Genomic DNA, 13,421 nt, shown 5'->3' on the forward strand with positions numbered 1-13,421 from the left:
TGGAAGAGTTGCACTTACTGGTAATGGTAGAGTCTCTAGTGAAATCATTAGATGTGAATTAGTAGAATTAGTAGACAGGAAATCTAGATTGTTAAGAATACATAACTCTTAGAGTTTTGGAGGGTAAATATTGGAAAAAGCATCTCAATGAATAATAAATATCACCATAAATTGTGAATGGGGTAATGTTGGGAGGAAACTGAAGTAACCAGAAAGCTAAGAAATTTAATGGAAGTGACCAGGCCATGGCATATGATAATTATAAGCAAGTTAAACAGTCAGTAGAACCAAATAAGTTGAGTGTTAATGTGCTCTTAGAAAATAAAATTCATTGCAGTTACCTTTAACAGACAGTTACCTTTTATAGGAAGTAAGAATTCTTGTTTTCTTAGTAGAACTGCTAAGGGAAATAGTGTATATAGTCTGAGTTTTTAGAACTCAAGTCTAGAAACTCCAGGCAAAAACTGATGAGGAAACTGACTTGTTTCTCCAGGTCAGTAGAAACTTGAGATTCCTTTGCTCTGCTCATGTATCAAATCTGGGGGGATGCATGCCTTTGATCCCAGCACTAGGGAGGCAGAGGGAGGAGAATCTCCATGAGTTTGAAGCCAGCTTGATCTACAGAGCAAGTTCCAGGACAACTAGGGCTGTTACACAGGAAAACCTTGTCTTTAAAAACAAACAAACAAAAATGTGTGCGCACTCTGTGTTGGGAAAGTAGAATTGCAGTGTGTAGAACTTTCCGAAAGAATACAGAGTGATGAGATTTAGGAGGTCTCTAAAGACAGCTCTCTTTGGTAGTAGAACAATACTTCATTATGCTTCATCAAGTGAACGTTTTCCCATGAGTTCTTATTCCTACACTGACACAAGGCAATGTCAGATTCACAAATATTAATTGAATCTACAGAACTGCATTTACATTTAGGGAGAAATGTAATCATATAGTTTGGTTTTTCATGAGCATCATCTAACTGAAACACTCATGCCTGTTCTTATAATGATAATGATTAGATTGAACCTTTATGATTTAACACAAAATACCAAGAGTGCATGTTTAACTTTTGACACTGATCTGCCTTCACTTTAAAAATTCATCATGTATTTCCACGTTTGTGTAGGTACCTGAGGTGCTACGCAGGTACACAAAGAATCACAAGGATGCTATCTAAATGCATAAAATGATATCATTCTTGTGCCATTTACATTGCTACAAACAAACAACTACTTTTTAAAAAGTCAATATTGTGACATTTTCCAAAAGCAGTTCTCAAAGGAATAATATTAATTTTTAATATTACATTAAAATACTATACAATTGTATTTATTTAAGGAATAAATGCTATCTAGTATTTCATAACTAAGTTGTCATACTTATTAGAACAGATGCTCTCAACCTATGAGTCACTATCCCATTTGGAGTTCAAATGATCCCTTTCACAGAAATCACCTAAGACCACCGGAAAAACACAGATATTAATATTGTGATTCAACATTACAGTTATGAAGTAGCAATGGAAATAATTTTATGGCTAGATGTCACCACAACACAAGGAATTGCACTAAAGGTTCTCAGCATTAGGTTCTCACATGAGAACCATTGTGTTAGAAGAATGCATGGCATTGCTTTCTTTTCAGTGATTTATTGCAGTCATGTGTTTGGCTTTAATGTGTTTTATAAACCTTTACTTAACCAAGTAGGTGCTTATTTCTGTCCCATATTGCATTCCCTAGGGTTATCATGGGTATTGTGAAAACTTGTAATAGTTTAAGCTAGAGTTCACACACACAAAAAAAATTGCTGGTCAGCTGTATTCATAAGACTACTTCATTTTCTATTGATCCAACAGCTGTTATTGGAGCACTTGGAGTGTCTTGTGTCACGTCATGAAAGGTCACTAAGAATGACGGTGGTGAAGCGACAAGCCCAGTCTCCCTCAGGAGTGTCCAGTGAAGTTGAGGTCCTCAAGGCACTGAAATCTTTGTTTGAGCACCACAAGGCCTTGGATGAAAAGGTACAGTACAGATACTATTTTTTAGGCCAAACTGGGCTTTCATTATGAGCTGGAAACTCCTTATTTTCACACAAATGAGCATGTAACTTAGGTCTAAGGAACAGTTTTGAGTTAAAAAAAATTATTTAAAAACCAGTGACTGGCTGGGTTGGTGGCACATGCCTTTAGTCTCAGCACTCGGGAGGCCAGAGGCAGGCAGATCTCTGTGAGTTCAAGTCCAGCCTGGTCTACAGAGTGAGTTCCAGGACAGGCTCCAAACCAACCAACAAACAAACAAACATAAAACCAGTGGCTGTTTGTGGATGGACAATATTCTTGACCACAGTCTTCTATTTATACCACTGAATGTCAGAATTAGACCCTATTACATCCTTACACCCTGGTCCAGAGTTCAAGTACTGTGTAATGGTGGTCAGTCCTTCTAGCTCTGTCTCTACCATCTCTCCCTCTCCGTTCCTCTGATGTGTATGTCCATACATGTCATAGATTAAAAAAAAAAAAGTCCAGTAACAAAAGCCACTTGTAGTTTGAACTGCAAACTGGGAATGCTTTAACTGTTAGACATCTATATTCGAAGGCTCTCTAGTGAGGGTGCTGCTAAAACCTGAGTTTCAAGCTCACATTTTGACAGTTTCTGCTAGTAACAACATAATGTAATAGAAGGAAAACTCATTTTTCAGTCTTCCCAGAAGCAGCTCTGAGCCTCTCTTAGCTGCTATTTAAATAAGTGCAACTGGCAAATATAAGGCAGTCTGGAGATAATATCCTTTAGAGATTAAGTAAGGTTTATGACGTAATTTTCTATTTTGTGCAAGTTCAAAGAAGTTATTTGACTTAGCATATCAAGAATTAGGACACTTCATTGTAAAATATATGACAAGTTACAAGCATTAAAATTCAAGCTTGGAATTATTACCAGATTATACCTAGGTTTTGAGTATGTAGAATTTAGTTCCACTCAATATTTATGTACTTATACATTATTATCAGTCTCTCAACTAGTTCTTACAGCAGAGAGCCATATGTAATGTCTGTACAAGGATAACAGTAATTCTGTCTTCTAGATTATTAAAGAGAAGCTGTATCCCACTTTCATTTTGGTTATAAGATGCAAAAACTATGAAAAATTTGAAGAAGATAAAAACACAGGTTATATAAATAGCCACATTAAGCCTCATACCCAATAATTACTATACTTCCCTTTGTACCAAAAATTTAATGATAAAATTCTCTCAAATCTATCTGGCTAAAGATACATGCACACATAATCCAAAGAAAAATGATTGTTAAAAAATAATTATGATAGTCTGTCAGTGCAATGATCGAGGCAGAACAAAGAGCTGAAAAAATTGTGATACATATTGATTTTTCCTGTTATACAATTGAAGTAAACCAGATAAGGTAAACATGATCAAATTCTTAGCCATAGACAGGTTACATATTTGCATCCCTTTCTTTTCCTTATAAAGTGTGGTAAATAAAGGTAACATTTTACTAGCTGAAATTTTGTCTAAAACAGAGAAGCAAAATGAATAATTCAATATTATTATGGCATTCTCTTTTGATAATGGCAGTTAAAAATTTTTGCCTGCATAGTATTAATTAAAACTATATTTAAAATGTGCTCATTTTTATATAAAGGTAGTTTTATATTTATTGATTTATGGTTAATATGTACTTATTTGTCAAAACTCACATATATTTATGGAAAAATAATAATTCCTTACTCACATTTCTTGATAGGCTTCAAGACTTTTATTTCTTGAAATGCTTAACTTGTGGTAAAAGAAATCAGTAGCTAAGACACTGTAAGATTGTCAGGCTAACAGAAATAGTTAAGATATTTTAAACTATAGCTTCTATTCAGGCAATCTTTATTCAACCCCAACAATAACTGAGAAACATTCTGATGTAACAGCTAAAATGTAACAGTTAAAATGTGGTACTTTAATCCTTCTGTGGCATTCTGAGAGTGCCCTAATAAGGCAAATACTGATACAGGGAAATCCCTAATAGGAATGGATGTCTCATCAACCAGGGACACTAGACCCCTTTAGTAAGACCCATATTCTATACTCCTCTGAGTCAGACCAGAAAAGACTTCAGTTTTTAATCATAATTTATTCCTTGCTATTCTTATAAATAATTTGATATTTGTCTAAATCACTGAGGTATGGCAATCAATCAGAGCTAAACAGAGATTCTGTGTAGATCATTTTAATCCTATATGTTGGGCTATTTTGTATTACTAATATATATATATATATATAAATTATATATATTTGTATATATTATATATTCTATATATATTATATATATTTGTGTATATATATGTATATAAAACATTAGAACATAAACTATAGTAGGGCTATGCTTCAGTGTAAAATTACACTCAGTCAGCTGACTGTTTACAACCACCATAACAGAATGTTTAACATTAATGTTCGAGACCTTTACAACTCACGTTTTGCCCTAAAATTAAATAAAAACTACTTGCCCTATGTCTTAGATAATTAACAAGGCAATTATTCCAACTTTAAAATTTTATATAATTCATATATTTATACATCTAGCTTATATTCCTATTTAAACCTAATTATTTAAGAACAATGCTATATGACAAAATACACAGGCAATTAAATAGTAAAATTAGTTTTCAGGGATATAACTATAGTATCAATATGAATATTTATTGAAAAATTTCTATAAAGCTTAAATAGGAAATATATTAATTTATAAAAAATCAGAAACCTGTATTGTGTCTTAAATATATATTTTATTGATTTCTTAGGTAAATTAAACTAGTATATTCATTAAGTTAATATCTACCCAGGGGAGTTTGCCTTTGGTAAATGTAATATAAAGTTTACTTATTGGTATAAGCATACAATGATTTGGGAATTTTTTTTCTCCTTTTGATTTAGTTTGATTTTTTATTTATTTTGACATAGGATTTACTAAGTAGACTGAGCTAGCCTGTAATTTGTTATATATCTCAATGTGGCCTTCAGCTCACAGGCTTTGAAGGGTTGGGGATTGATTGGCATGTGCCATCATCATACATGGTTTCAACTTCAGAATTTTTCAGAAAACATAAATCAAGGAAACAGTTCTGTAAATCTCAGTTATATAGGGAACACATTTAAGACATCCCTGTTTTCAAACTAAAATGTGTTTTGTTCTACCGAACACAATGCCTTTTCCCGAGGCATAGGGCTACAAGGTGGGAACTCCCAAATCATTTTAACACTTCATAGTCATTCAAAAGAAATCCAAATCAGTTTTCATTCTCCAAGAACTCTTTGATTTTAAACAAATTACCTTGAAGTTAGGCACCAAAAGCCAACAAAGAAAAAAAATTTCAATTCATTTAAAGACATATTTCACCTATTTTGCTTGCTTGATCACTGACAATTTTGTAAGGATATCATGGTTATGCTTTTGAACTTGGTCTCTACTTACTATGAATCAGAAACTGGAGCAAGGCCAGTTGATTTCCAAGCCCACTGGAAGATTACCAGTTCACCTACAAAAGTATTTGCTGTAAGGACATCCCCTTGATGCACTGATACCTCTGAGGTGACACTGTGTTCATGATGCTCATGCCAGGTGTATGAACCTGCGATTTTAGGGATACAGATGCCTGAGGAATGTGACCATTTGTCTCTTATGTTAATGACAGCTTCGCCATAGTTTCGTATATCTGGGATGCACATTACGGCACATATTTTGATTTTTTTTTCCTTCTAGGTAAGGGAGCGACTGAGGGTTTCTTTAGAGAGAGTCTCTGCACTGGAAGAGGAACTAGCTTCAGCTAATCAGGAGGTAACACACCAAACTCGCCTCCTCAGAGGCGCACTATTGCTCGCATTCTGGCCCTCGTGTTACACATTGTTTTTGTTAACTCTGTCACAAAATCAATTACGTTCTTTCTGTTCATGCTGCTGACTGATGCCCATGGAAATTAGTTCCCAGAGACCTGTGTTCTGGTTTCTGCTTCTCCAGATCTGTCACCAGGAAACCAAAGAAAAGCAACCAACAGTTCAAAGTGGTCCTAGAAATAAGTAGAACACAACCCCCAAACTGGGATTTGTGTCCAGTTCCTCTTAAAACTCTGAAATGCTAGAAATGAAATAAATACCCCCAGATGGACACATGCACCCCTATTTCCCCTCAAACTTCACCCTATTTTCAGTTTCTGAAAGCATTGTGCCTACCCCTCGAGGCACCACTCAAGTAGCAGCTTTGTGAAGATTCAAAGACATCATTTAAAGTCATGGCTTAAGATTTACAGAGCAGGGACCCCGTGGGGCCCAGTCCTGTTCACCCTTGTGCATGTTGCCACAGCCCCTGTGAGCTCATCTGTGCTTCAGCCCTTCTGTGTTTAGGAGGCCTTGTTCCCCTGGAGGTCTCCCAGAAGCTATTTCCAATTGATAACTGCTTGCAAATGATAACATTAGTTTTCTCAAATGGAGTCTCATTGAGCATACAGACTCTCAAGGCCAAGACCCATGCCCAGCAGTAAATGACCAACACAAAATGAACTAAGTGGTATTTTGGGAGGCATTTTTGTCTCATAGTGCTTTGTATAGGCATATTTTTCCTTCTTTCTCTTTCATTATCCAATTGGCCTTTTGCTCTTATATTATAGTTTACTGCTTTGTGTCTTTCTGAGAGTTCCCTGCATGTACCTCTTAGTCTTTATTGCATTCTTGTTTTGCCTTGCCCCTATGTTCTTCTGTACATTTGTTTGTTGTTTATTTTATTTCTTGTCTTTATTTATTAGTTGCTGTTTTCTTTGTTTTGTTTTGAAGAGAGAAAGCCAGAAAGAATGAAAATTTGAGTGGATAGGGAGATGGGGAGGATCTGGGAGGAGCAGGGGGAGGGGCAACCATTGTACAGTAAATTGTATGAAAGAAGCATCTACTTTCAATAATTAAAAAGAACAAAGATTTTAAAATGCTTTTTTCTTTATGAGTTTTCTGTTTTTATTTTTATTGTATTAGTAAACTTGAATAATTAGAAAACATACACAGAGAGAAAAGTATGGGTTTTTATTAGGAAATAAAATAATGCCAACTATATCTAATTTTATGTTTCCTTACAAGTGCACTTGTAAAAGTTTATTATTGTGATATTTGATTTGCATTACTGGTAGTGAATATAAAAAATGAATAAGCATATCATCCTGAATCTTTTAATAATTTAAAATGTGAGAAGTTAATATTAATACTAAGTAATATTAAGGATTTCTAACAAAATAGTGTGTCCAAATAGATTTAACAAGATTAATTTGATATTTTTGCAGAAGTAAAAGTCTATTTCCATACATTTTCAAAACACAGAATAAATTCTACTTACTACAAACTACTTTAGTATTTCTTTTTAAAAAATAACTTCATTTTAACAAAGTCATTCATTTATGTCTTTGGCGTAAAGTTTAATAATTAAAACTTTGAAAATAATGGACTTTGGGTAGAGAAATGTCAGAGTGGAGAAATTGATTACCACACAACAATAGTGTGAAAATCATCTTAGTTTCTTTTCTGCTGCTGTGATAAAATTCCAAGACGAAAGCAGCTTGAGAGACTAAAAGGGTTATAATTATTTTACTTCACAGGTTAATGTCCACCATTGTCGCAGCATGAAGGTAGCAGCAATGGAAGTAGCTAGTCACAGCACACTGATAATCAAGAGTAGACATCCACAAGTAGATGCATTTGTACTGCTTGTCAAGTCACTTTCTCCTCTCTTACACAGTTCAGAGCCCTCTTCAAAGGGAATTTCCCCTGAAGACACGTAGCGATGCCAGCGATCTGCCATACTGTTATGACTTCACTTTTATTTCCTGAGGTTCTAATGGTAATAGTAACCGGTCAAGAAACAAGGGATTTACTCAACCCCCAAATTTAGAAACGAGAAGCCAGAGAGTAGATTATGAGACATATCTTGACATATTTATACCTAAATGTATTTATGAGTACATACAGATAGTTTGTTCTAAATCTTCTTATATAACCCGTTCAGCCCTGTTTTCTCTCTGTGTGTCCTGCTGGCTAGCACTCAGTTTCTTTAACCCCATCTTCTTATACACACACATGACTTGGCATTTTCTCTATAAACCATTTTGAAGATAATTTGTGTTTCTATAGACTTCATATATTATTTTCTTCCATAAGCATCCAGCTTTGGACACAGGGAAAAACTGAAATAGTACTTCTAGTTGGCTAATCAGTCCATACACTGAAAGGATTGCAAACATATCTGGGAGAACAGTTTTTAGTTTTTCCAAGGACATCACCTACTCTGGCATCTTCATTATTTTGTGTGACACACCTTGAGAGTCTACATGGGCTATTGACAGAATAAAATAAGTAGTTTTATTTATGAAACAGTTATAATTTCCAATCTGGTAAGTGCTCCAAAACATCTTGCTTTTTGGGTAAATGATAAAGTTTTGTTTAATGATCCTAGTGTTTTTATAAATATAATTACAATGATATGCTAGTTTTAAAAAAAGAAAAGATTTTATATGTAGTGAAAGTTTTTTGTTTTTATCAAAGTTGGAGAAGACACAAATGGAGAGTCCAAGAAAGTGACCCATTCTTTCACAAATTGGAAATACCATAAAATATCAAAACTAAAGTCGTGTGTGTGTGTGTGTGTGTGTGTGTGTGTGTGTGTGTGTGTTCCAAGGATCTTATGTAGATTTGCAGATGCTGCCTCAGTCTCTGTGAGTTCATATGAGCTTTGGTCATGTTGACTTAGAGAGACTTGATTTCTTGGTGTCTTTCATCCCCTATGGATCCTGCCTTTTCTGACTCCTCTTTTATAGGAGTCCTTGAACCCTTAGAGGAGGGATTTTATAGAGACATTCCATTTAGGGCCAGCTGTTCCTAGGCCTCTCACTTTCTATATATTGTTCCCACTTGTTGAAGGAAGAAGCTTCTTTGAAGATGGTGAAGCAAGGTACTGATCAATGTGTATAGATCAGAATGTTATTAGGCATCATTGTATTGCTAATTTGTTAAACAGTAGAATTTGGTTTTACCTTAGATCTCTGGGAAATCTGGGCAATGGCCCTTGGTCACTCGGGCAGTGTCAGGTATGGGTTCCATCTCACCATAAGGCAAATCAGATATAGGTTTGTTAGTCCCACAAGCTTTGTGCCCCAATTGCCCTGCATAACTCGAAGACCATAGACCACTGTAGATCAGAGGTTTTGCACCTGGCTTGCTGTTTACATTTCTCTTTTGGTAGTGTACCCAGTACCTTCCTGTACCCAAGAGGCTAGAAGAAAAGGGTTAAGACTCTCTCTATGGATGTATGATCTGACTTCTCCATGTTCAATCAGTTGGAAAGCTGTTGTCTTCAGCAATGGGGCCTTGCTTGTCAGTTTGTGGATAGTCTTAGAAACAGCTTTGGTTGTTTGGAGGTTTCTGTGGGCCCGTTTGATCAACAACTCAATTAGATGTAACCCAATCCCAGTACAGGAAACTTGAATTGATGACAAGAGATGGCCAGCTAGTACTCTTTCTCCCCTATTATTTGACAACTTCTTTAGATTGCCTTTGTATATGTATTTCAGGGAGCCTCTACTCTATTAGGTTTTTATAGTATCCTTCAAATTCCTTTAATTTTAGCAGTTGCTTCCTGTGTTCCTCTCCCTCGGTCCTCTCTGCCCTTATACTTTGCACAAGTTCTCACATTCCCACCCTTCCATATGTCCATGAATGTCTGTTCTAATTCGTTTTCCTGTCTGAACCTTGTAGTGCCATACTCTATACCTAACCTCGGTTGTTCTACATATTGTTGCTTGGTTATCACTGACTTAGCAGCTAATATCCACATGGAAGTAAACACATATAATATTTGTCTTTCTGGATAAATGGATGGATACCTCAATCAGGAAGGTATTTTTCCTAGTTCTTTCCATTTACCGGTAACATACAGGATTTCATTTTTAACGGCAGTATAATATTGCCCTGCATATGTGTTCCAAATTTTGTTTATCTATTCTTCTTTAAGAGAAATCTAGGTTGTTTATATTTCCTGGATATAATAAACAGAGCAGAAAAGAATGTAATTGAGCAAATTTTTTCTGTAGAAGCAAGCATCCTTTGGATATATGCACAAAAGTGATATAGCTGGACCTTGGGATAGATCCCTTTCCATCTTCTTAGGAAGCACCATGCTGATTTGCACACTTGGTACACGCAACTTTGTGCTTCCACTAGCACTGAATGGGTGTTGCTCTTACTCTATATCCTTTCCAGCAATACGTGTCTCTTGTTTCGCTGATTTTAGCCATTCTGACAGGTATAAGATGAAATCTCACAATACTTTTGATTTCCATTTTCCTACTGCATAAGGGTGTTTAATATTTCTTTAAATGTTTCTCAGCCATTTGAATTTCTTTTTTGATAATTCTGTTTAGATCTGTACCACATTTATAAATTGTTATTTATTTTCTGGCTATCTAGATTTTTGAATTATTTATTTATTTTAGATATTAACCATCTATCACTGGTATAGTTTTAAAAATATTTCCCCCATCTGTGGGCTGCTCCTCTGTTTGAATGAAATGTCATTTGTTGTGCAGAGGTCCACTTTTATTATTTGTTGATCTTAGTGTCTATGCTAATGGTATTTTGTTCAGAAAGTCTTATCCTGTGGCAATGATATCAAGATTATTCATCACTTTCTCTTATAGCAGGTCCAATGAGACTTTGATCCATTTGGAACTGAGTTTTGTATTCTTCTATGTGGAGCCATCCAATTTGACCAGCACCATTTGTTGAAAATTATGTTGTTTTTTTTTTCTTGCTTTTGTTTTTGTTTTTCTTTCTAGTGTGAGTTTCAGGTGCCAATTGGTGTGTCGATTTGGTTCTTTGAGAATATCATTCAGATTAAATATTATCTATCCAAATTAAAAGAAATGCAGGCCAAGAATATCCAAATTAACAAAATTAGAAAGAAGAAGGTAACATAAGAACAAAGCACCAAGGAAATCCAGAGGATCATAAGAATATGGTGTAAAAACCTATAATCTACCAAAGAGGAAAATCTAAAAGAAATTTATAGTTTTTGACACATATACCACATATCAAAGTTAAATCAGTATGGGTAATCAATTTAAATGGAACTCTAATACCAACAACAACAGAAGTAGTCACTAAAAGTCCCCCTACCAAAATTAGCCCAGGGTCAGATAATTTTAGTGTAGAATTTTACCAGACTTTAAAAGAAGCATTAAATCCACTATTCATCAAATTATTCCACAATTTAAAGACAGAAGGAACATTGCACAGTTCATTTCATGAAGCCACATTTACCCTGATAACAAAGCAACATAAACACAGAAGTAGGAAAGATAATTATAAGCCAGTTCTCCTTATGAAAATCCATGCAAAAAAAAAAAAAATGACTACTGTAGTTATAAAAGAGACCCCAGACAGTTACCTTGCTCTTTCAGGAAAAAAAAACTCCATAAAATATTTGTATATCAAATCCAGGAACACATCAAAAAAATTACCTACCATGATTAAGAAAGCTTGAACCCAGTGATTCAGGGATGGTTCAACATCCATAAACCAATAAATGTAATCCAAACCGAAAGACAAAACCCACATGATCTTTTCATTAGGTGCAGAAAAGGTGACTGAGAACATCCAGAACCTCTTTATGATAAAAGTCCTGAAGATATTAGAGATAGAAGAGACACATCTAAACAAAATAAATGCAATTTTACAACAAGCTTATAGCCAACATAAAATTAAATGGAGAGAAATGCAATTGTTGCTACAGTCAATAACAATACAAGGTTATCTACTCTCTCCATAGCAATTCATTACAGTACTTGAAGTTTTAGCCAGAGCAATAAGACATCTGAAGGAAATCATTGAGGGGCTACTAATTGGAAAGGCAGAAGTCAAAGTATCACTATTTGCAGATGATATATTACAGTATATATAAGTGATCCCAAAAATCCCATGAGGGAGCTCAAACGGCTGAAAAACACTTCCAGTAAACATATCTGGATACAAAATTGATTCACAGATTCACAAAAAGCAGAAGCCTTCCTATATACAAATAGACTGAAGAAAAAGCAAAAAACAAACAACAAAAACAGGGAAACAAGTCCTTTTACAATAGGCTCAAAAACTATGAACTATCTAGGGGTCACCCTAAGCAAGCAAGTAAAAGACTTGTGTGATAAAACCTTTAACACAATGAAGACATTCCTCATCCCAAATTACAGAATCACTTATTTGTAGTTTTTAAGAAATGGTGAAATTCATTTTCTCTCCAAATTAAAATATCCATACCTGTAAGGGGAGGTTCCAAGACCAGAAAGACACAACAAAGCTCTATGCCTTGGTTTTCAATAAAGACAACTGCCCCTGGCCAACACTTTGCAAAACTCACTTCGGATATTTATATTTTAATTATTTGTCATTTCTATGAGGCAAAAGTTGATTGAATTCTGCATATCTAGTCTTGACAGATATGATTATTCCCATAATGGCTTTCAAATTTCCTTTGTTCATATAAACCTTGACTGGTTAATTAGCTTATTCATCATTAATAATCACATTGGTAAATTCCTTAGGATCTCTGAACTAACATCTGGGCAGGAAGTGAAATATTATTGAAACACCAGTATACATACATGTAAACGTGACAAGACACAGTGTTCATTTAATGAACAGAGTTTGTATGTGGCAAAACACGTGGTAGCATTAAAAATTAACTGCTTGAAGACAATATAAAACTCAGGAGCTAAAGCTTTTCTTTCCTTGAAAACATACCAGGAACTTGGTTTTCCTATTGAAGTTGCCTCTTTTTAAAAATAATTTATAATTATTAATTTATATATTTCATAAAAAAACTTGAATACTGATTGAATATATCTTTTTTCTTATTGGCCAACCCAAAAATTTCAGCTTTGTTAAACCAGTAGTTTAAAAGTTCTGTAAAGTTTTATTTTACTTCTAGGTAATCTTTGTTATGATATTATATTATAATGATCAATGTAGAAACTGTAAATTACTCAAGTCTTTACCCTCAATAGAAAATTGTTTCTTTTGCTGCTGATAAGTATGCATGTCAGTAAAATAATCTTTCCCAAATAAAATCATATCATATCTGTTTTCTTACAATATGTATTAAAATTCAACAAAGAAGATCGAATGAACATACAATTAATATACAATTAGAACATACAAAACATAACAAAATAAGATAAAATTCCCCTTTTTCATGTATTTGGTAAAATTATTGTATATACTATTGGGGAAGATTACTGTGTGCTTAGACCTGTGCTAAGAAGTCTACATTTTTAATCATCACAATTGACCTATGGGTAAAACCAAGTAATTACTAGCATTTTGTAAAATAGGATAA

The 13,421-nt window shown here is 34.4% G+C and overlaps 1 protein-coding gene across 1 annotated transcript in view; it reads left to right on the forward strand.

Moving 5' to 3' along the window:
- The window catches only part of Ppfia2 (PTPRF interacting protein alpha 2), a 372,354-nt gene that overhangs the window by 227,037 nt on the left and 131,896 nt on the right, over positions 1 to 13,421 (forward strand). Inside the window, exons 5-6 of the mRNA XM_051206391.1 lie at positions 1,851 to 2,015; positions 5,766 to 5,840. Of these exons, the coding sequence (XP_051062348.1) occupies positions 1,851 to 2,015; positions 5,766 to 5,840 (240 nt within the window). The remainder of the gene's footprint in view (positions 1 to 1,850; positions 2,016 to 5,765; positions 5,841 to 13,421) is intronic.

This window comes from Phodopus roborovskii, unplaced genomic scaffold (assembly GCF_943737965.1).
Source record: "Phodopus roborovskii unplaced genomic scaffold, PHOROB, whole genome shotgun sequence".
Classification (NCBI taxonomy): Eukaryota; Metazoa; Chordata; class Mammalia; order Rodentia; family Cricetidae; genus Phodopus; species Phodopus roborovskii.